We start from the raw sequence: 23,424 nt of genomic DNA, 5'->3' as shown, positions 1-23,424 counted from the left end.
CTGCTGGGTCAGAAAACTTACACACACACAAGGAATACTCTGTGAGAATCTTCTTACAGAAAATGTCAAACAAATTAGAAACGTATCAGCATGAACACACTAATATCAAATTTGGGGTTTGAATTATACCTCAGCCCTAACCTGAAAACTAATCAAAACATCTGCCCAATAAGAACTGAATATTTCAACAGCACTGTGGTATAATTCATTAAAAATAATATTATTTTTATTATCATCATCATTATTGATAATATTAAGGCAAAGAAAAAGACTTGTTCTTCATTCTTTTATTGTATTCAGGTTTTTACATTACTTATGCTTGCTGTTTAAAGTAATTGCACATTTCAAATAACGCACTGACAAAAGACGAACAAGAAAATCCATATCATATTTAAGATTAAACACATTTTTAAGTACCATTTACTGTAGTCTAAAAACAGCTGTACTGACTTGCAGGCAGGAGGCAGGACTGCGACTTACAGACGATAAAAACAGTGTAATAAGTGGAGCCCATTAGATAAAACGATGGGATTATTGGTCTGTGGCATTCTTTAAAAATATTATATGTGGGGGAAAAAGTTAATAAACATCAGAGCACTACTTGTGACAAAAAGTTAACTTGATAACATGTAGAACATGAACTGTTTTTATCATTGGGTCCTTAAATATTCTTCTGCATCCACAATTAAAATTCCTGTTCCCTGGCATGCTTTTTTTTTCTTAAACCAAACCATCATTGTTTTAAAATGTGCCACAATCTGTGGAGAATCATGTACTTCTCAATATAAATTATAGGCTATGGTAGCCTACATAAACTATAAATGCCATCGATGCTGGGGAAATAGGGGGGAAAAAAAAGAAAAACCCAACAACCTAGAAATCTGACGTTACCTTATGTACATTTATAAACCATTACCAGTGAGAGGCTCGGTCCTAATCTATATGGTAAACAAAAAGAAGTGGCATGCAATGCAAGTGCGAGATCGGTCAAATGCTACATAAATGAATGAAAACTCCCCTGACCGAACAGAACAGAGCATGTGAGAATTCATCTCATAGCTGTAGTGGACCTGTTAAAAAAAGGCAATCGACATTTTATGAGTCACTTGTGTGATCGCTACAAGTGACTCATCAACTCCCTTTGTACTGACGTCTCCCTGAAATTTCCATGTGTACCCCAAAAAAAAGCCGTGGCAGTCAGGAGTGAGCCGCTGTGCGAGATACTCAGCTGTAAAAGCTGACCTTAAGGTTCACATTTTTTTCTGAAGCAAATACAGCCTCTTCTGGACAGTATCCTGTGGGGAAACAGCGTTGGTAGGTTTCAGCTTCACCTTTGTGTGTGCGTCCATAGTTCTTCCAGTGCTGGGTTTCCTATGGCCTCAGCTGACTTCCAAAGCAGCATGAGCAGCATATGAGCTCTCTGGTCCAGAGATGTTGACATTTCAGAATTTCTTGGATGGAAATTAATGTATCTCAATGTGGACCTGCACAAAACAAAAGAAATATTTTTGTGCAAAATATTCATGTAAAATATTTTGATGGTTAGCACTTATGCTTGAAAATTCACCCTTAACATCCCCCTTAAGATGATACTCATGAGTTTTGTTAAAAGTCAAGTCTCTTGTGATATAAATCATATGCATGAATACAGTCAACACTACATCTTTAAGCATTTGGTGCAACATACTGTTGCTATGTGTCAGTGTTGATATGGATTGAGAGGGAATATAAACCAATCAGCTATTAAATTATGACCACCTGTCTATATTGAGTAGGTCTCCCTTTTGCCACCAAAAACAGCAATGCACTGTGTGTTCAGACACCTTTCTACGGGAACCAGCATTACCATCACACGGATGCCCCGTGTGTCTCTTTGGAATGCATCTGGTGTCTGGGAACGGTTTTACTCTACCATGAAGACGGTTCTGGCCTCGACTGATGGCCTCGACTTTGCTCGATAGTTCAAGACTGGAATGTCCTACAAGTCTACCTGAGCCTCCAATAACTACCTAGACTCAGACTTAGTTTCACCCAAATGAGGATGGGTTGCCTGTTGAGCTCTTCTATTGGATCAGACTATACCTGCCAGTTTTCACTCCCCATGCACATCAGTGTAGCCTTGGCAGACTTGGAACATCCCACAAGAGCTGCAGTTTTGGAGTTGCTCTGATCCGGGAATCTAACCATCATAATTTGTCCTCTGTCAAAGTTTCTCAAGTTGCCCATTTTTTCTGCTTCCAACAAATCAACTTTAGAAAAAAAAAGTGCACACTTAATATATAATATGTTGTGCCTAATATATCCCACACTCTTGTCATTGTAACGTGATATTGAAAAAGGCCAAATCGTGATGTGTGATGTGATATTCTGACCAACTTCAGAACTGCAGCTCTTGTGAGATGTTCCTGGTCTGCAATGGTCAGGACCTACCAAGGACGGAGAACCAGTGAATCAGTGACAAGGTCACGTGTCCAAGGCTCATCGATACACGTGGGGAGTGAAAGCTGGCCCGTGTAGTATGATTCAATAGAAGAGCTCAAATTTTTAAAAAGGTTAATGCTTAAAGGTTAAAACACATAGCACATCACTATCACGGTGGCAAAATTGGGACCCACACAATTTTAGGCAGGTGTTTATTAGCAACATGCAATATAGCAGAGCTGAAATGAACATTATGTTCATTTGCCAGTCTTTTAATCAAAACCAAAGTAAATCAAAAGTGTAATGGCTCTATCATGTACACAATATTATTGCATCTTATTAAAATCATTAAAGAGACCGTTGTGCAGTCATTAAATTCATATCACAGTTTATGTGGTGTTCTAATCTTTTTTTCTCATGGCTGTGTAAGTTTATTCTCTGGTTTACTCTCACTGTCTAAAAAGATGCTGGTTGGTAGATTGGCTATGCTAAACTGACACTAGTTGCCCTGTGATAAACTGTCATCCCATCCTGCCTTACATCTGGTGGCTCCAGGATAGGCTCCAGATCTGTGACAACCCTGACCAGAATGAAAACAGCTACTAAAAATGAGTGACTACATTCGAGTAATGTGTTGGAAATATGTACGTTTTGAGGCCTCTGTGGAATTTATAGCTACTGTAAAGGCTCAAGGACCTAACTGTAGCTCTCTGGAATCCAGAAATGTAAAATTACGGATCATAGGTAGGGCGATATTGTGGCTCAGTAGTTAGCACTGTCACCTTGCACCTCCGAGTCTGGGTTCGATTCCCACCTCTGTGCACATGGAGTTTGCATGTTCTCTCTGTACTTGGTGGGTTTCCTCTGGATACTCCGGTTTCTTCCCACAGTAAAAACATATGTGTATTAAGCCAAATGGCGTTCCCAAATTGCCCGTAGTGTTTGAGTGTGTGGGTGTGTGTGTATATACACCCCATCCAAGGTGTACTCCACCTGGTGCCCTAGGTCTCCTGGGTTATGCTCCAGGTCCCCCACAACACTGTATACAGAATAAAGTGGTATAGATGATAAATGAGAAAGTGATCTTTGTCTTTCTCAGATAACTGATCAGATTTGAACCTAGGCTGAACAAAAGGCCTGTTCCTGAGTTATTATATTCATATTGTTGCAATAAAATAAAAGCTATTATTGTCAAGCAGGATATAGGACTGTTGCATGCACAAAAGACGTTTTAAAAGCATGCTATTATTGAAATGAATTCCCACCCTGGCTCGGTATGAAACTGTGACAGCCGGATTGCATTGAGACTAAACATCAGTCTAAGCCCTTGGACAACTTCTTTATCATACCTGTAATCTCACGTTAAACATCATGGAGGCGATGAGGTAGAGGTAAGGGAATCGGATGCGGAGACGCCACGCCAAATCAAAAAAGATCAACAAAGTCCTCGTCAGTCCCTTTGAAAACACGCCGTAGGTCCGACCAGCGGATCCCGAAAAGCGGAGCACCAGGTACGAGAGTCCCGCCATAAGCCGCCGTGTCGCGCGCGCTGCTTCCCCGGCTCGAGCTCCTGAATCACCTGCGCATGTTTTCACACTCGGTACAAATATCCAAACACTATCCGTATCTCATTGAGCTCATACTCCACCCTCTGTGCTGCTCCAAGCTGAATACACCCGACCCGGACCAAATAGTGTGAGACGCACTTCCGGTTACCGTAAACACTGAGTATGCGCGACTACTCTCTCTCTCTCTCGCTCTCTCTCTCCCTCTGTGTGTGTGTGTTCATTACATAAAATCAGAATTTGCATTAAAAATGATAATGTTACACTTGCTATGCGCTGCAAGTGTGTAAAATGGCTCGGAGACACACAGCACTCTATCCAGCTGTGACTTATTGGTACCTATTTCTTTCTCTGAGGAACAATGCTGATATTCAATACATCACACTTTCTTTCTTACTGTACATTGTTATCTCATAGGGCTAAGGAACTTTCAAATCTGATTGGTCAGAAGACTTCCATTTCTAACACCACCTCTGACTGTACTCCAGGCTGTAAATTAAGTCGTATGTTTATTTATATTAATACATTTTTAAAAATCTTATTGTTTCTATAGTAAGACGCTCAACTGAGACGCTCGTGGTGAAAGGGGTGGGGGTAATTCCAAGGGCATCTGAGTGACAGGGGCTCTTAACAATACTATGACAATTAAAAAGTGTTGACTTTGTCAACACTAGGAGCCCAGTGTGTTAAATTCTTCTTCTTATTTGTTGTTTAATGCCGGTTGGAATGCAGTAGGTTGGCCAAGTTACTGACCGTTCTCCCTTATCTTCCTGGCCTCTTAATGCAGATTTTCCAATACTTCCTTCCCTGATCTTGTCTTGACTTGTTCTGTGTCTTGAACTCTTAGTCTGCTTTATTCAGTACTTCCACACACTCTTTCTTCTCTACACGTTTCCTCTCAGGACCATTCAAAATCTAGTTAGTCTAGTTAACATCTAAAAGTTCTGTAGGGCTGCATCACCACCACCTGTAGATCTCTCTCTTTCTCCAAAGCTTCCCTGTCCTTTAAAGCTGACATTCCAATCCAGTCATTCTTAAAATAAATATATAAATAAAAATACATTCAATACTTTCTTTCATAATCAGTGACTCCACATTTTGAAAGACTCTTAACATTGCTTTCTAATCTTCCTAGCTCTTGGAGCTGTGCTACCATGCATTGCTAAAAATTATGGGCCCCTTAAAAACTTAACGATACCTAGTCTCACTCTGTAAGGAATGCCATGAAAGTGAGTATGTTAAGCATCCAAGTTGTTGTTGTTGTTGGTGGTCTTTCGGCTGCTCCCGACAAGGGGTCGCCACAGTGGACCATCCAGTCCCACATACAAGCTTGGCACAGGTTTTACGTCGGATGCCCTTCCTGGCACAACCCTTCCATTCAGGCTTGGGACCGTCATTGCATCCAGTGACTGGGGTTTGGGCACTGGCTGGGAATGTTAAGTATTCAATTGGCCCAGAATTTCTAGCAATGCCAAGCAGATGTGCCATAATCTAACATTATAATAAACAAATGAAATAAATATTTAGAAGTAAGTAAAGAAAGGATGATATAGTGAAAGGCTTTGCAAGAATATGTTTAGTTAACACTTAAGAAAGGAGTCCCAAGTGTCAGTGCTTTGTAAGTTTTCTGATAGTGAGTGAGGACTTGGTGTTTTCTATTTTCTCAGTAACAAGCTGTATTTTCTCTTATTAAAGTGAAACCAGTGAGGGGACCATTGACAGCTTATCTGAAAAATATTTCACATTAACTTTAACTTTTAAATGGTTAAAAGTGTGATTTATTTATATATTTTTAATTTAAAATATTTAAACAATTTGTAAATGTCAAAGAATTTATGTGTTTAAAATACTTCAGAAGCTATTATTCAGTGTGGATTATCTTAATGGTTGAGTTTTATTATTTACTTATATTTCTTTCCATGATTTTGACATTTACATTTGGCCTAATGTCCTAAAAAATGTGCAGCTGGCGTCTTAGCAGTTGAACCAGCTGTTGGACAAATGTGACCGAAAATAAAATAAAAGACCGTGAGTGGAATTCCAATAAGACGCTAATGAAGGAGGACTTTTATTTGTGAATAACTGGAGCTAAACCGGAAGCGGGTTTGTTCATTTATGAGTCTGGTTCCGTTGGGTGGTGGCTACAAACTTTTCTGTTACTCTGTGGAGTCTGCTGTTCGCCCAACGGTGGAATGTTCGAAGGGCGTTAAAAGTAGACTTGAAATATTTAATAGTTGGCGGTTTTTAACGACTGCAAACATTATTATCTAAAAATTCGGTAGATATTTCAAGAAACTTGTAAAGGCTGGGATTGTCTGGCCGATTGTTTGCGTATTGCACGGGAGCTAACGAGTAATTAGCCAAGAAGCTAGCTAGTAAAGCCACGCAAAAAGGAGAGAAAACGCCTGGAGACATCGCGGACCAATGCAGGCCATAAAGTGTGTCGTGGTAGGAGACGGGTAAGCCTCAGGTTTAAGAGTTTCTGTATTTTATCGCTTAGTCTTATGTTAAAAATCCGAAAAATCTCGCGAGGCCGTGTGAAAACTCCGCTGACCAAGCTAAGCTAACTGTTTAGTTTTGTAGAATACAACGTTAGGTAAGTTAGTGACTGTTTGGATAAATATAAATCAGAGATAACACGTCGTTTAAGTACCACACAAACACACACTTACACGTGTTATATTAGTTTGTTTTTTTTCAGATAGGATCGCTAGACGGATGTGGAGATTTTAATGAAGAAATCGGAAATACTTTTGTAAAAGCTAGATAATATAGTTGTGGTCATTTAACGTATACTATAGTGTTATTTATGGATCTGGTCGATCTTACAAAAAAAAAAAAAGCTTAAAATCGACCAAATAAATCGTTTATTTACGGACGCAGGTACGCGGGTTAGTGACGTAACTGCCTAGTAGTTACCTTTAAACCGTAGGGATAGGGAGTGACGCAGTATTTCCTGTCCCGGGCCAAGTGGCATTAACTCTCTCACACAGACACACACACGCTGTGCCTGACTGGAATCCGTGTAACCGCAGGCGAAACCCAGTATAGTCCTCAATTTTTTGTTATTCCCCATTCTTTTCCTCGTCACGCTCGCGTGCATTTTGGTTATGAGGAAGTTCTTGTGTTTCCTTGAGATTTTTTTTTTTTGCTGCAAGTGTGAAAGTGGGAAGTGGGCGTGGTTTGTTCATCCCGGGGAAAGCCAGTGAGCGCGTGCGAGTCACCTAGTATCTCTCTGTGAGGACGCACACAGCAGCTGCACTTTATACACAGGGTTGTAAACTATTCCGCACTTCCTGAACTTCCCAGATACTTCTAGGTTAAGAAGGGATTTAATCTCATTCCTGAAGCACATTATGTTTATGTTGAAATGTTATAATGTAATCAGTAGGGATGGGAATCACAAGGGACCAGAGGATACAGTATTATCAAAATACCCTGGTGCCGGCTCTATTTGATATATATAAATTGTGATTCTATAAGCATCACAGTTAGCCATTGGGATAAATATCCCGATTCAGTATACATATTTGTTTTGGATAATTGTTTGTTTTTGAGAATTGTTACAATTCTAAACAAACTTGGCAAATAAATCTCCCCTACACACAGGATGCTGCTTGATGCATGAGTAGTTTAGTATGTGTCCTGTGTAGAATTCATAGGGGAACAGCAATGTCTTGCCGTCTCAAATGCAAACATGTATAGAAATCCAAAAATAATTTATGAAGTCAATTCTGGAGTCAATGTGGTGATACCTGAATTGCCACACAAAATAATCGTGATGCATCACTGAATCAAAATTTTCCCCTGTAATCAATGAATCTGGCGGTTTGTTAGATGATGTTGCAGGTTTCTTAATTCCTTTGTGTATTGACAGGAACTCACTTTTTACAAACATTTTGAGCAGAAATGTACCATAAAACACAAAATTGGACCCCAAGGTGGATGGGCCACAGCAGGGTGGGGGTACACTGCGTTCCACTCCCATCAGCCAAAAACAAGAATCTTACCCTGTCATGGACCCAGAGTGACAGAAACTAAAAGGTCAAAGACCAGAATTATTTTTTTAACTGTTTATTTTAACAGTTCAGTTTAAGCAAGTCTCTTTCCATGATGGAGTCTGATTCTTGTACTTGGCTGATGGATGTGGACCTGTGTGGTCTTCTGATTCTGACTCATTATTTGAGTTAGTCTATCCTTCCTGGCAGTTTAAACCAGTCTGGCCGTTGTCCTGTAACTTTTATCAACAATGCATTTTCACCCACAGAACTTGGGGCCTGCCCACACGGAGACGCGTTTCGCTGTATACGTATAAATTTTTTTATCGTATTGGCGTTTCGTCCACACGGATCCGGCATTTTAGGAGACTGAAACCGATATTTTTTGAAACCGGGTCCCAAAGTGGATAAATCTGAAAACGACACCCTTGCATCTTCGTGTGTACGGCCAATCCGTATATTTTGTGAAACGATAATGTCATCACATCACGTGTCGGCTGCGTCACACGTAACAGCAACAACAATAATGGCGGACTACATGATTGTGTTCGTGTTGCTACAAAGCCTACTAGCTTTATTACAGCAAAATCTATTGCTTCTATGCAACTGTTATGAGCAACAAGCGATAATGGACAACACCATCTTGGTTCGTATACAGCGCGCAAGGTTATGCGCATGCTCAAAGTCTTCTTCTCCGTGTATAGTGTATCTCTATGGCAGAATTACAGCGCCCCATACTGGTCTGGCATATATACTACACCGTTTTTAGTGGTTTCGTGTGTACGCAGATATTTCTTGAGACAATGCCGTGTTCACGGAAAAAAAATTATCGGATAGGGAACGCACCGGCTTCTTGTGGACGGAGTCTTAGTCGCTCACTCAGTGTGTTTTATTATTATTATTATTTTTTTTTTTTAAGCCACTGTTCTGACACACTAAAGACTGTTGTATGTGAAATCAGACAAAAAAAATCAGCAGTTTCTGAAATTCTCAAACAAGTTCATCTGGTGCCATTGCTCACGTCATGATCAAAGTCATTGAGATAAAATTTATCTTAATTTAGATTTTTGTTATGAGTCTGTACCTGCAGGATTGTTTGCATTGCACTGCTGCCACATGGTTAGCAGATTGCATAACTGCATGAAAGTACAAGTGTTCCTAATAAAGGTGCAGTGTGTTTATGCAAGGTGTATCTTTCGAATACAGGACCGTTGATCATATACAGTAGCTCATTACAAAGGTGCTTATTATTTTTGCATGGCTTGTTTTTTAAACGCATTTTCAAAACGTACTGTAGATTTTTTTTTTATGATCCCTTTTTAATCCCTGGAATTAAATTTGAGTGTCAGTAGTTAGCATGGTCAGACACGCACAGTACAACTAACCACACTGGTCTGGTTACTTATGATTATAATGGTAATTCCTTAAATCTCACAACCTGACATTTTCTTTAAAAACAGACCAAGAAGTGGTAAAAATGGCTGCAGGTGTCTCAGCTTGCCTCTGAGAACACTACATGACCTTGATTTAAGAAATTACTTGATCATATAGACAACTAGAGTTTTGTCATTGTTAAAACTTTGCTTTTAACTTTTCACACTTATACCCAGAATTCTTTGGAAGGTCAGAGATTTTTTTTTTTTTTTTTGTAGCAGTCAAAAAATCTTTATTTATTGGTATTTTTTTCAATCAGATGGTAAGCATATAATATAGCATTTAGGTCTGGTTCATTTAATTTGATTAAGTTGCATTCCAAGAGTGCATATATTTCCACTAACTGCACAGAGGTTTTTTCTGTGTGTCATTTGTGCTCACAATGAAATGTGCTCACATCCTAATATAAACCGTGTTAGAAACATCATCGGTGGACATAGCAAACCATACTTTTCATAAATACACGGTATTGATGTAAAATGTGAAGGAAACCAGGGAGGCCAATTACCCGGCGTACCTTTTAACGTTAAGTTAGCGAGCCAGCTAGCTTGCATTATATAAAGCGTGTGTACTTAATTTCCCTTAGCGAAGCAAAGTTTAGCCCTATTGTGCCTGATCTCATTTACTTTTTTTTTTTTTTTTAAGTAAAACTTGTATAAAAAAAATATTGCACCTACAGCATCATACAGTAATAAATTATAGATGTGGGAGAAAAAAATATAATCTTGCGGGTGGCATGCTCTAGACTGTCCACGCAGCAGATTATTTGCTAAGTTTATTTAGAATTGTAAGAAAATCCGCGAAAAAAGTATATCAAAATTGAAATATTTACAAACCCGTGATCCTTACAGTGAACTGCATTTTCAAACATGACTGTGAGAAGTAAAATACAGCATCAGCTATTCATTTTTAAAAAATCTAATTTCAAATATAAATGTGTCTGGTCCTTAAGAAAAGTTTGCTTTGCTACCCCTACCACCAGCATTCTCCAAAAAATTTTTTACAACTTGACTATAAGCCGCGGTAGTAACTGTGCCTTTGCTTTTTCTCCTGTTTTCAGGGCTGTTGGTAAAACATGCCTGCTGATCAGCTATACCACCAATGCATTCCCTGGAGAGTACATCCCCACAGTGTGAGTACTCACCGCACACACCTCACCTACTGCATGTTCTTTTTTTTTTTTTTTTTTTTTGTTGTTGTTTCTCTAAATTATGAGTACTTGTGGCCTCGGGTACACATATTTCAGAAAAATATGCACTTTCCAGTTGAATATGATCCTCTTCCCTGGTGTTTTGTTTGCAGATTTGATAATTACTCTGCAAATGTGATGGTGGATGGCAAACCAGTCAATCTGGGTTTATGGGACACAGCTGGACAGGAAGACTACGACAGGCTCCGTCCTCTCTCCTACCCTCAGACAGTAAGACCTTTTCAAATTCTCTATATGGGGCAAGCTTTTATCTTATTCAGGGCATGGAAGCCATCTGTGTGCTCTTGTATTACAAAACTTGTTTCATAATGCCACTCCCACCTTCTAGGATGTGTTTCTGATCTGCTTCTCCCTCGTGAGTCCTGCCTCTTTTGAAAATGTTCGTGCAAAGGTGAGTCCAGTTTTTATTTATTAATTTTTTTTTTTTTTTGAGTCATCCACAATAAATGGTTGTAGCAAACTTTATAAATGGTTGAATATGTTTTATTGTGTACAGTGGTACCCAGAGGTGAGACATCATTGCCCCAACACTCCAATCATCCTGGTGGGAACTAAGCTTGATCTGAGGGATGACAAGGACACTATTGAGAAGCTGAAGGAGAAAAAGCTCACTCCTATCACCTACCCTCAAGGCCTGGCTATGGCTAAAGAGATCGGTATGTATGTGCAGGATCAGGTTACTGACTTTCATACTTTTAGAGTAAGGGTGTTATGGTTTGACATTTTCATGGAATGATAACCAGTCCTACTTTTGTCTGTCTGTTGGTGCACGCATCACAAAAACTACTGAACAAATTTTAATGGGGTTTTTCGCAGGTGTGTTTAGCCGAGCTTGAGGTAACGTGTAGGTTAAATTGCAATTGGCCCATGGGAAGAGAAGATATGCTAATTTGAAATTAAAATGAAAAAGACCAAGTTCTTTGCAAAAGTTATTAGATGATGTGTACTTTTTTAAATTAATTTATTATTTTTTTAAAAAACAAGCAGTTATGAGTGTGTAATTTAAATCTCCTCAATAAACACAATCTCGCACCTTCATTCTGGGCATTTAGAGGTGACACAACACATTTCCTTCCAAAATTCAATGTCCTTCCAAAATTCAATTCATTGCGCTGTACATTTTATTTAAAAAAACCAGCTTATGAGAGTGCAATTGAATTCATGTGGGCACATCTAGTCTTTGTATAAGAGTACTACATACACTTAATTTTAATGCAAATTACATGTTTTAACCTTTAGTACAAGTGCATGGGATAGGTTTTTGGCTACACAAGTTGTGCTTAAATATTAGTCACATGACCATGTTTGTAGGATTTAATTACTTGGAACTCATCTTGCATAAAGACATGATGGTGTAATTTCATTGAAGCGTCTTTTTAAACCTTTATTTTGTTTTGTTTTTAAACTCGGCCAGTGCTTGGTTAAGATATTGCTAATGGACAATAAAAACAGTGTCGGCAGTTCACATGTCAGATACGTTATGCACCACGTTAGTTTGTTTTTACAAGCCATTTTATAGGGACATGTACGTCACAGTGTTGTTTACTGACATGAGATTGAAAGCTATTTTATTTATTACTGTATCACCCAAGGTCATGACTTTTCTGTGAAATATCTTGTCATTTTAAGGTGAAAAAGTGAAGGTGAGGGAAAGTGGCACAAACAAATAGAAGGAAAAAACATTTAATTTGTATTTTAAAAAAAGTCAATGGTGGGGTAATCATGTCTAATTATTTGACTGACACTAACATCCCTGGAGCTAGACATCCTAGAGATCGATAAACTCCTCGATAGGAAATGTTTAAACTTGTGTATCGTTTACTTTATTTTTTTAAAAATTTTAGTTTAGTTCTTGTAAATAACATGCATCTCACTTTTTTCCATCCATCAGGAGCTGTAAAATATCTGGAATGCTCGGCCCTGACACAGCGCGGCCTTAAGACAGTGTTTGACGAGGCGATTCGAGCTGTTCTCTGCCCACCCCCTGTGAAGAAGAGGAAGAGAAAATGTTCTCTGCTCTAGACAGCGAGCCATACCTACAATCCCAGCTGTATTTTGAGGGAACGGAATAAGATGGATGGTGCACTTGTTCCCATTTTCCTCTTTTTTTTTTTTTTCCTTGATTGACTACAAGTTTATATCTTCACACAACTGACCATCACCTTTTAGATATGTAGGAACGGGACATGATCACCGCAATTCCATATTTCTTTACACTCACCCATACTGATATTAGGATTAATAATGGTGTTTCAGCATATTTTTTGCAAACACTTCCCAAAGTTGTCCTGTAGTTGAATTTCTTTTCTTTTTCTTTTTTTTTTTTTAAGAGCCCTTGTGGTTTGTTTACAAGTCACTGAGGGGAAATAACTTGGTCTTGCCAAATAGCACTACACTAACATGTACCAGAACATACACTAGACATTTCTGTTGAATTCTTTTAACATTTGCTGAACAACAGCCCATGGTTAGCCAAGATGGAGCTAAATATTTGAAGAACGGTCCCTGTAGAGTCTGTCTCCTACCACAAATCAGTACTTGTTGCTGGCTACGTGTTTATTACAGTCACTGTCTTGCATTTCATACTGTAAAGCATTAGACCTAAATAACAGTGCTAGCATAGCTTCAGTGTTTCTCACGTGCTTCCTATGAGCACAGTTATACCTCCTCTCTACATGATTATGCCCAACTTATTACCTTTATCCCCTAAAACCCTCTGTATATTTTCCTCCCTAAATGAGTTAAACTGCAATCTAAAACACTGTATACTCATCTAGATTTGAAACATCTCAAAAATAAAACACTATATAGGGCTATCAGAATCCTTTAAATTTTATGCATTTATAATAAAACTTTCAACTTGTATTAAATTTTATTTTTTAATTTTTTATATCATTTAGGAAAAACAAGGCAACACTACTGTTGGATTGTGATGAAAGGAATTTAAGTCACTTTTTTCCTTTTATTTCATTGTATTCCCATTATAGCTAATTGTATTTTTTAACTAAACTTTTACTTTGTACACTAACATTTAACTGTCCCTTCTGTCATCTGGATAGTGTGTTTCTCTAACTGATAAATGTCATTCATAGTGACATTCAGAGCTTTTTTTTTTTTTTGCAAACGTTCTTTAACTGTCCCAGAATACACAAGTACACAATGTGCGTTTGCCAACGCAAGTCTGTGTGCACAATTTAGAGCCAATGTTGTAACCCTGTTTTTAGGGATATTCATAATCACTTGTTTTGCATAAATGGTGACAGAAATAAAGCAGAATTAAATGTGGCTTCTTTTGGGTCAGCTTTGTAGTTAATGGAGTGCAAATAAGAGATTCAGATGCATTAATGATCGTGGATCAATTGGTCTTTTAATCCAGAAAAGCTATAGGACCCAATCTGGTAACACCAGACACCCTATGGAGGTAAGCATGACAAAGAATGTTAGGTCTGCCTCCAGAGTAGGAATGGGCAATCAACAACAACAACAAAAAACATTCAGGACCTCTAATCAATGTAATCTTGTTAACTATTAAAAAACAGTTGACTCAGAACATGAAGAATTCTTTCATTAGGAAAGAACAACAATAATCATTTATTATAAGGTAAAATTTTCAATTAAGTGTTGTATAGATTTGAGGTCATATCGCCCAGCACTACGCCCAGAGTTTATCCTAAGAACACAGAGTCTGAGGCAGGAACACAGTTTGGACTTATTATGGGAAAAATGCAAGGTCTTATTTAATTTTTAGTTATTTAAGAGTTGCAGAGTCACTTATGTTTTAGGAGATTTAAAGAAACCAAAGAGCCTGGAAAACACCCACAACCAACATGGGGAGAACACAAAACTCTGCACAGGCTCCTGAAGTGTTCAAAGCGAGCACCCTGGAGCTCTACGGTTGCAACAGTACCTGCTCCATGTTTAAGTTGATTAATTTAGAATTTAACAAGATTCATTTTCCAGTTATGTAGAACTCTAAGCAAATAAACATTGCTAAATAAGACTCACTGCAACACTGAATTGAATATATATATAATTTATTTTCATCAGGTCACAAATACAAACATTTGTGCAAAAAACTAAAAATATGTTACTGAATTTAAGGCTACACACAATAATGCTTCTCACTGGAAGCAAATAAAGCATTTCAGTGAACTGTGGGCCATTAAATAGACCCTTCAATGCAGACCTGCTTAGATGCAGGTTACCATCTTATTTTTTTCTTTTAACATCGCCCTTTAAAAAAAATAGAAAAATTCTGTGTATAGCCTGAAATGAAATGTCACAAGCTTCTCAGTTCTCAGAGCTGAAGATATCTTAAGTGTCCACAAATCGTAACAAAGTCCCTGACGTGGTCTGAATGCTAGGAAGAGAGAAATAACTGATTAATATGTTAATAATAAATACAAACTAATAAATATTAAACAATTATGTAGTCTTACCATTCTACGAGTTCTGCACCAATTATGTCATGAATGTGGTACTTTATATTGAATTTGACTTGTGATTTGGCACGACGTTCTTCCAAATCAGCCTTAAGGATTTCATTGTATTTTGATTTCTTAACCATGCCGAGTACAGCTTTGCGTCCTGAAACAGGTTAATAATGATCAGACTCAAGCAGCTGCAGCAATGTAATTAGATGTTAATCTGCTTTTTGTTGCAATAGTTGAGATGTTAGTTACTGTGATGTTCATTTTTGTGGGTGATTCCATGATTGGGTGTCAATTAGCCCTTGTAAAAATGAAACGTAATAAGATTTACACATTATGGCAAAACAGAGTTTTAAAGTACACATCACCCCAAAAGTCTCCAAACGTTTGGGAAAGTTATACTATAAATTGAAGGCAGCCCAATTCTGCCTATGATCTTATATTAATGTGATGTCTTTAAATACGTTTGTTAACAGTGTTGTGTTTATCATGTTTGTCGTGTCCATTGTAACATTGCAAATGTTTCCTGATACAGCCACAAGAAATATTTTAAAACATTATTTTTTTCCAAAAGCATTCCTGAAAAAATTCATTTAAAAAAAAATTATATAGGGCATCTCAAAAAATGTAAATATCATAAAGATTTTTTTCCCGTAATTAAATTACAAAAGTAAAACTCCCATGTTTTAGATTCATTACATGTTGTTGTTGGTCTTTCGGCTGTTCCAGCCAAGGGGTCGCCACAACGAACCATCCGATCCGCGCACACAACTTGGCACAGGTTTTTACGCCGGATGCCCTTCCTTACGCAACTTTCCTATTTTATTCGGCCTTGGGACCGGCACTGCATCAAGTCGCTGGCGTTTAGACATTGGGTGAGAATTTTAGAATTTTTTGGGGAGGTTTAAGTACGTATATATCAGTTAGCACACGTACAGTATGTTAATCAAACCAACTATATTTAATTTATTAAAAGTATGTCAATTAAATCAACATGCAAGCATTAAGGCCCAAAATTAGGGAAGTAAATTAAGATATAGGACTGACAAAAAGAGGAATTTAAGCCAGACTGTGAGTAAGCTCAACGTACAAATTGTACAAAATAAGATCAAATCGTCTGCTTAAAGCTGCTGAGTTAAGCACAAAGCAGGAAAAGGTTCACAGATGGACTAACTTCCCCTTTTTAGAGAACATGCACAGTGGTGTAATTATAGCAAATAAACAGGTATTAAATCACTCATTAAAACTGTTATCATAATCCAGGGCTATCAGGATTAGTAGAAATAACTAGAACAGTTAAATATGCTATATACTATCTACATAATATTTAACCTATAAAAGAATCAGAAGTACTGTTTAAAAGCCTAAAATGTCATATTCATGTTGATTGGTGGACTTATTATTTATACACACACCACAGGCAATAAGAGGGAAATCAGATGCCTAAGTACTTATACACTGTGATAAAAGTTTATAAAAAAATTTAAGTAATCTAATGGAATGTTCCAGAGAATCTGGTCAAAAAAAAGGACTTAAGAAGGGCCAAGGAAACTAACCCACACATGAATAACTAATGAACAAAGATGAAACGTTAGGGGAAAAGATGATAAAGGGGAAATTGGGAGTCGTCACTCAACCAGGCTAAACAATTTATAATAGATGTAATAAATAACTGATAAACGATAGAAAATTAGAAAATGATAAAAAAAATGGATCAAACAAAGAAACTAAGAAGAGCAATAAGGTGAATTAGGGAAGTTGAGGGACTTTGTGAGTCATCTGTCTGTGAACTGACTGGCTCAGATTTGTCTGTCTAAGTCTGTCTTTAATAAACTTGCTTTGCTTTTTGTCTACTCAAAATTTGCTTAGTGATTTTTGTTTGAAAATGGTTTAAGACTTTTAGTTTCATTTCTCTGATTATGACTTCAAAATAAAAAATCCAGTATCTAAAATTATTAAAATATTTCCAGGTCAAACAAAAATGTCCAACTTCTGAAAAGCATGTTCATTTATGCACCCAATCCTTGCTTAGGGTTCCTTTACCACCAATTACTACATCAGCCTGTTACACGGCTGAGGCGTTATTAGAGACCAGGTTGCTTTGGTCTGTATTCCGGGGGTAAGTCTGGGGTTTCTTATCTTCCCCATAGATTACCTCAATGTGGATTCAGGTCAGGTGAGTTGGCTGTTCAATCAAGAATGCAGTTTAGGCACCCCATGATTATCCGAGGTATGGTCCTAAACATGCCTGGAAATCCACTATGGAATTACCCAAGAGATGCAAGCTGAAGGTTTTGGAATGGCCATCACAGTGACCTGATTTAAACATCATTGCAAATTTGTGGGTAGATCTTAAAAGAGCCCTGCATGCAAGACGACCAAAGAATATTACAGAACTAGGAGCCTTTTGCAAGGAAGAATGGGAGAAAATCCCAAGTACAAGAACTGAAAGACTTTTAGCTGGCTATAAAAAGCCTTTGCAAGCTGTGATACCTGCCAAAGGAGGTGTTACTAAGTACTGATTATGTAGGGTGCTCAAACTTTTGCACAGTGCCATAATAATGTGTTTATTTTTGTTCAATTTATGACAAGTAACTATGCATCAATGTTTGCTGAAAAGATTTTTTCCATTTCCAAGAGAGACTGCGTTAACATCTTTTCAATTAAAAAAAAAATCACCTAAATCTGTTATTTATCAAGGGATATGCATAAGACTGTACTAATATCATGGTCAGCAAACCAGTTAGTGGTAATTTAGGTCCGGTTAGCAGTCCTGCTGAAAAAGGAAATCAGCATATTGTCAGTAGATGAAAGAATGAAGTGCTCCATCTTCTGGTGGATGTCTGTATTGACTTTGGACTTAATAAAGCACCGTAGACTAACACCAGCAGATTAGACTTCAAGAAACTTGGATTCTGTGCCTGTCCACTCTTCCTCTAAACTCTGGGACCAATGCAAAGTTTACTTTCATCTGGAAAGAGAACTTTGGACAACTGAACAACAGTCCAGTTATTTTTCTCCTCAGCCACTTTAAGATGCTTCGGATGTTGTCCCTCTGATACAATAACGCAACAGTCATGATCCATTGACTGAAGATGTCTGTGTGGGGAAGACTCAAGCCTCACTCCACTCCCTGAGACGCGCTCCCAAGTTCTTTAATTGGCTTTGCTTGACAATCTTCTCCATGCTCTGTTGTTTGTTCACCTTTTCCTACCAGACTTTTCGCTTCTAGTCAGCTTTCCTTGAATAAGTTTTGACGCAGCACTTTGCAGTCACCCATACAGCGATGACCTTCTGTGGTAACCTCTTTGTGGAGCATGTGAATGAATGTCTCCCGGGCTACTGTCGAGTCATCAGTCCTCCGTATGTTGTGTGTACTGATCTAGATCAAGTGATACACTGTATTTACACTGCCATGCCAACAAGCGCTTGCACACTAATATATTTTGTTCGACTGGCTTTAGCTTTTTATGGCATATCATTTGGTTGCCAAATTATACGTGAAAACGATTCCTCATGCTCTCAAATAAATTCATTTAAAGGTTATATTATATATACACACCAGTATATTAGGCTTTCAAGGGGACCAGACTATCTAGTGGCACCCTAACTCTCAGAACCACTCTTTCACAATTTGGAATATAGCCATGCCATCAGAGAATAACAACTCCAAGCTGCCTTAATTTTATTTTCCCATAATATTGATGACCTGACCAACTGATGCAACCTTAGAACAATAGCACTGCCTCTTGTACATTGGGCAAAATGCACTCCGAATCACTTCCTTAGCTTTCCTTTTTACCCTGAAATGACCACACTCTGGAATAGGGTCAATCTGAACTCGTCATTAGACGAGGTTGTTTTTCTGACACACAGCTGTTTATTCTCAACCCTATCTTACTTTTATTATTAAACATAGCTGTGACTTCTACAACGTTTTTACTATGGGATAGGGACTATCAGTAGTTCCTGTTCAATAATACTTTATGACACTACTGTTCCCACAACTCAAGATAAGTTCCAAGTGCATTATCTGATTCCCAATACATTTGTGCAATATTTCTTTTCATTTACACTACATTTCAAGTGCAATATGTAACTTAATGTGTGCTATATTTAATTCTATTTTTACTTCTATTTATTGTTATTTTTCTTAAAATTTTTATTTCTTTAAATTTATGTTTTCTGTTTGTGGAAATAATTTACTTCCCGGTAAATTAATCAAAGCAACTGTATAACCAAGACAAGGCAATTTCCCTCTGGGATTAATAAAGTTCTTTAAATCTTGAATCTTCTACAGTTTATATTTTTAACTTTAAGTGTTTAAGTGATCTGCGTTCATTGTGTTTTTTTCCAGACCATATGTCTTTCACAAAGTTGACAGTTCAGTACTATTCTTTCAGGTTTTAAGAACGTGTTGGACTGTTCTTAACCCAATATCTGTATTTTTAAATGTCTATTTTGAAATAGATGTTTTATTTTCCACAATGCAGATCTATTATATGACCTATTTGAAATTATTTTTTTTGTTGTCAAAAAGGACACTTTACATCAACTTTTAAAATGTGCTGCTTTTAACCTATGTGTAATCATATATGCATCCCAATCATGGAATCTCCCCTCTAGAAGTGAGCGTGTCTACATTTATCAAACTTATTATCAATGTTCATTTTTCACCTTACCCTGAATAAAGTACTTGGTAAATCGCCCAGAGTTTGGAATGGAAAGCCACCAGCTTCCTGCATCTCTCACTGTCAACACTCCTGACTTCACAAGCTGCCTGTTGTTAAAAGGAGAATATTGATTACATACACAGAGATCAGGGCATGGTCAAGTTGCGATTATTCATTATAAAATTCCTACGTTATCTCAGAATCCGTGAAAAGAAACTCCTTGAGCATCTGACTTTTGCTGAAACTTAGTCCTGAGCAATTAGGCAGCACTTTGTCCAGAAACTTCTCGACCGTTACACGAGTGTCTTTTCCATTCTGTCCTGCCAGAACCTTGTCTCTGTAGTCTTCAGTAAACACAACGGCGAATGTGTCCGTGTCGAAACCCAGTTGGAACATAAGCAGTTCTCCCTTGTCCCTTAACTCATTCTGCCAACATAGAGAAAAGACAAATTAAGTCCATGTTAATAGAACTGCAATTCAGAGCAAGCTGTTGCAATTATCATTTTCAATAATTATCTTATTATATATTAGTCCTGCTGAATTCACAAAGCTGATTGATTCAACGTTGTTGAATAATTTTCTACAATAGAAGCTCAGATAGTCCTATTTTCTGTCATTTAAATATTAAAGTGCTCATCCTAATTCACTATATGGCCAGACATAATTAGACACACCATGGGTTTAGTCACTGTTTTCTGGTTATAATTAAATCTGATCTTTGAGTGAGGCAGCAAATGCCTAAATGTACAAAGTGGTGGGAACTGTACTCACTTAACCATTAAAGAATTAGATTGTTACTTCCTGTTCTTTTTTTGCATATTTGTTACACTTAAATGATTCAGATCATCAAACTAAAATTTTAAATTACACAAAGATCAGTCCACAGATATTTGCTCAAAAGTCTTGAGGATAGGGCCTGGGGTGCAATTAATTTTTCCCATAGGGCCAGGAAGGTTTGGACAGGTTTTTTTCCCCCTTAATAAATGAAATCATCATTTAAAAACTGCATTTTGTATTTACTTGGGTTATCTTTGTGTAATATTAACTATGGGTTGATGATCTTAATCGTTTAGGCATAAAACGAAGGGGCAAAAACTTTTACAGTACTGTCCATAAACAAATTATTGCAAAAAAAAAAAAAAGATAAAAAGAAATCTACACAGTACTATTTCTTAATACCTGTATATGATTACAACAAACCTTCCATGAAGTTATTCAACCTATTTAAAACCTAAACTACCATATTTTACTATTTGTCCTATTGAAAGATCCTTTAACTTAAGAATTTAAGATATAAGCACAGTAGTGTACTGGTTAATACTATTGCCTTACACCTCAAAGGTCAAGGGGTTTGATTCCCGCCTAGGGTCTGTGTGCGCGGAGATTGCATATGCTTCCCATGTTTGGTAGGTTTTCTCTGGGTATCTGGTTTCCTCCCACAGTCCAAAGACATGCATATTAGGGGGTTACCAAATTTCCCATAGTGTGTGAGCCCTGTGATGGATTGGGAACCAATCCATGGTGTACCCTGCCCCGTGTCCTAAGTCCCCTGGGATAAGTAGATGAGAGATTGCATTTATTATGTACACTTATGAACTAATGTTTTTTTTTCAACGTTGTTTTTTATGATATAAGGCATTTTCCACTAAAATTAAAAGTAGCTTATAGTGGCCATTTGTGATTAAACAAAGCTTATGTTACCTCAAGCTCGGCCAAATACACCTGTAAAAACCTCATTAAAATTACTTCAGTAGTTTTTGTGTGATTCATGCACAAACAAACAGAACAAAAAATTCCAAAAACCACCTTGATGTGTTCTATTACTCATTAAATTATGGTTTCAAAAATATTTTCTATGTACAGACATGCCAACTTTACAGTTTTATTATATGTATAGATACGGAAAAAGGTATTTGACCAAATTATTGTTAATTATTGAATTCAGGTGTTTCAATCTGTCCGTTATCCCCAGTGAGGGGCAATCTTAATGGTTCAGCTTACCAAGACATCTTGGACAATACTATGCTTCCAACTTTGTGGCAACAGTAAGGGGAAGGCCCTTTTCTATTCCAACATGACTGTGCCTCAGTGCACAAATCAAGGACTATAAAGACATGGACATTTAATGAGTTTGATGTGGCAGAACTCCATCGAGCAACTTTGGGATGAACCGGAATGGGGATTGCGAGCCAGGCCTTCTTGTCCAACATCAATGCCTGACCTCATAAATGCTCTACAGAATGAATGGGCATGAATTCTCACAGAAACACTCCAACATCTTGTGGACAGCCTTCAAAGAAGAGTGGAAGCTGTTATTTTTGCTAAAGTTTGTCCATAAAAACAAAAAACACAAATTTAATTTCTAAGCCAGTGGTGTGATATATTGCCACACGAAAGAATTGCAAAACACTGAATCGATTTTCTCCACATCTCTAATGGAAGATGAATGAAAAAAATAGTAATAGGTTTATTTTTATTATTATTATTTTTTTAAATGAGTTTATTAACATAAAGACAATTATTTATTGTAAGTTAAAAAGTGTGTGTGTGGGGGGGGGGGGCGAGAGATCTTAAGACTTTTCAGAGCATTTCTATTCAGGCTCGTTTTCCCTAAATAATTGCGGACCCCCTGGGTCAGGGTGTATAATGTATTCTGAGGTGTATTTTGAGGGCCAGAGAGGAACATTACCAGCTGCTTGTCCACAAGAGTCTTGTCGCTGAGTAAACTGTACAGCTGGTGCTTGTAGACAATCAGGGGCAGACTGTCGTCAAACAACTTCCTTGGAAAAAGCGTCATTAAGTACTTCATGGTGGCTTTAACATCTTGAGGTCCCTCTGTTCGTACATACAGTATATAAAAGCAGTACGTAAAAATGAGTACAAATAAAACAGACATTCTGAGCAGCGGTCACAAGTGTCATGTCTAACGAAAACTGTAATGTTGTATAACAGCAACCGCGAATCACGTTGCCATTGAACGCGGCGAAGCCACGGTCTCTCACCGAGCTAGTGAACGCACCTTGATCATCTTCAGCTTTAGGATTTCCGACGAGACTGTCAGCTCCAAATCTCCTCTTCTTTACACCAAATGTCTCCGAAATTAACGACCTTTTTCTGTTCATAGCTTCAGTGGGGGTAAATGATTGAATATAACTACAAACAAGCTTGTGAACACCTACTTCCTGTTTGTAGAAGAGAACATGTTATGTTTAAAGAAGGAAGGAAATCACGATATTCTACATCAAAATAAATCTCCAGATGTGACGTGGGCAACACATTACTGCCTTGTTTACGGTGTTCTTCGCTACACTAACTTGTTCTTTGATACGTTATCGGTTTTCAAAACAATGGTGCTTTACCGCCATCTATTGGTCTGGAGTGGTATTTAACTATTTCTCCAGTACAGCAGGAAATCATCCATCTATCTAGCAACTCTGTAGTTCAACTAGGCACGGTGGAGGCCACTGGTGGCCATTGTATTTATTCTTATTTTTCCAACAGTGCTTAGACCTCTGGTCAACATTCACATGCTCATTCACACACTGCAGGCAATTTGGGAACACCAATTAGCCTAATCTGCATGTCTTTGGACTCTGGGAGGAAACCCACCAAGCACAAGGAGAACATGCAAACTCCATGCACACAGACCCGAGGCAGTAATCGAACCCTAAAAGTGCAAGGTAACAGTGCTAA

At 37.8% G+C, this 23,424-nt stretch overlaps 3 protein-coding genes across 4 annotated transcripts; 1 reads left to right on the top strand and 2 right to left on the bottom strand.

The window, feature by feature from the left end:
- Window positions 1-272: 272 nt before the first annotated feature.
- Window positions 273-4,099, bottom strand: LOC128544768 (small integral membrane protein 10-like protein 2A). Its single transcript, XM_053515031.1, has 2 exons — window positions 3,771-4,099; window positions 273-1,484 (listed from the first exon to the last, which is right to left on the bottom strand). The coding sequence occupies exons 1-2, from the start codon at window positions 3,948-3,950 to the stop codon at window positions 1,464-1,466; spliced, it is 201 nt and encodes a 66-aa protein (XP_053371006.1). The 5' UTR covers window positions 3,951-4,099; the 3' UTR covers window positions 273-1,463.
- Window positions 4,100-6,125: 2,026 nt separating this feature from the next.
- rac1b (Rac family small GTPase 1b) lies at window positions 6,126-13,913 on the top strand. Of its 2 annotated transcripts, none has more exons than XM_053514156.1 (6): window positions 6,126-6,445; window positions 10,479-10,550; window positions 10,721-10,838; window positions 10,957-11,019; window positions 11,125-11,284; window positions 12,520-13,913. In XM_053514156.1, exons 1-6 carry the CDS (start codon window positions 6,411-6,413, stop codon window positions 12,648-12,650), a joined length of 579 nt encoding a protein of 192 aa, XP_053370131.1. In that variant the 5' UTR covers window positions 6,126-6,410; the 3' UTR covers window positions 12,651-13,913. The 2 variants fall into 2 exon arrangements, with proteins under 2 accessions (XP_053370131.1, XP_053370130.1); XM_053514155.1 differs by having other exon boundaries at window positions 10,721-10,904.
- Window positions 13,914-14,645: 732 nt separating this feature from the next.
- stk19 (serine/threonine kinase 19) lies at window positions 14,646-23,029 on the bottom strand. The gene is made up of 6 exons (XM_053514154.1): window positions 22,751-23,029; window positions 22,421-22,566; window positions 19,922-20,157; window positions 19,741-19,838; window positions 15,068-15,215; window positions 14,646-14,988 (listed from the first exon to the last, which is right to left on the bottom strand). The coding sequence occupies exons 1-6, from the start codon at window positions 22,851-22,853 to the stop codon at window positions 14,943-14,945; spliced, it is 777 nt and encodes a 258-aa protein (XP_053370129.1). The 5' UTR covers window positions 22,854-23,029; the 3' UTR covers window positions 14,646-14,942.
- Window positions 23,030-23,424: the final 395 nt, after the last annotated feature.

The sequence above is a fragment of the Clarias gariepinus genome, chromosome 16, assembly GCF_024256425.1.
Source record: "Clarias gariepinus isolate MV-2021 ecotype Netherlands chromosome 16, CGAR_prim_01v2, whole genome shotgun sequence".
Lineage (NCBI taxonomy): Eukaryota > Metazoa > Chordata > Actinopteri > Siluriformes > Clariidae > Clarias > Clarias gariepinus.
Note: the sequence above shows the minus strand (reverse complement) of the source record. Positions and strands in the feature narration are given on the sequence as shown.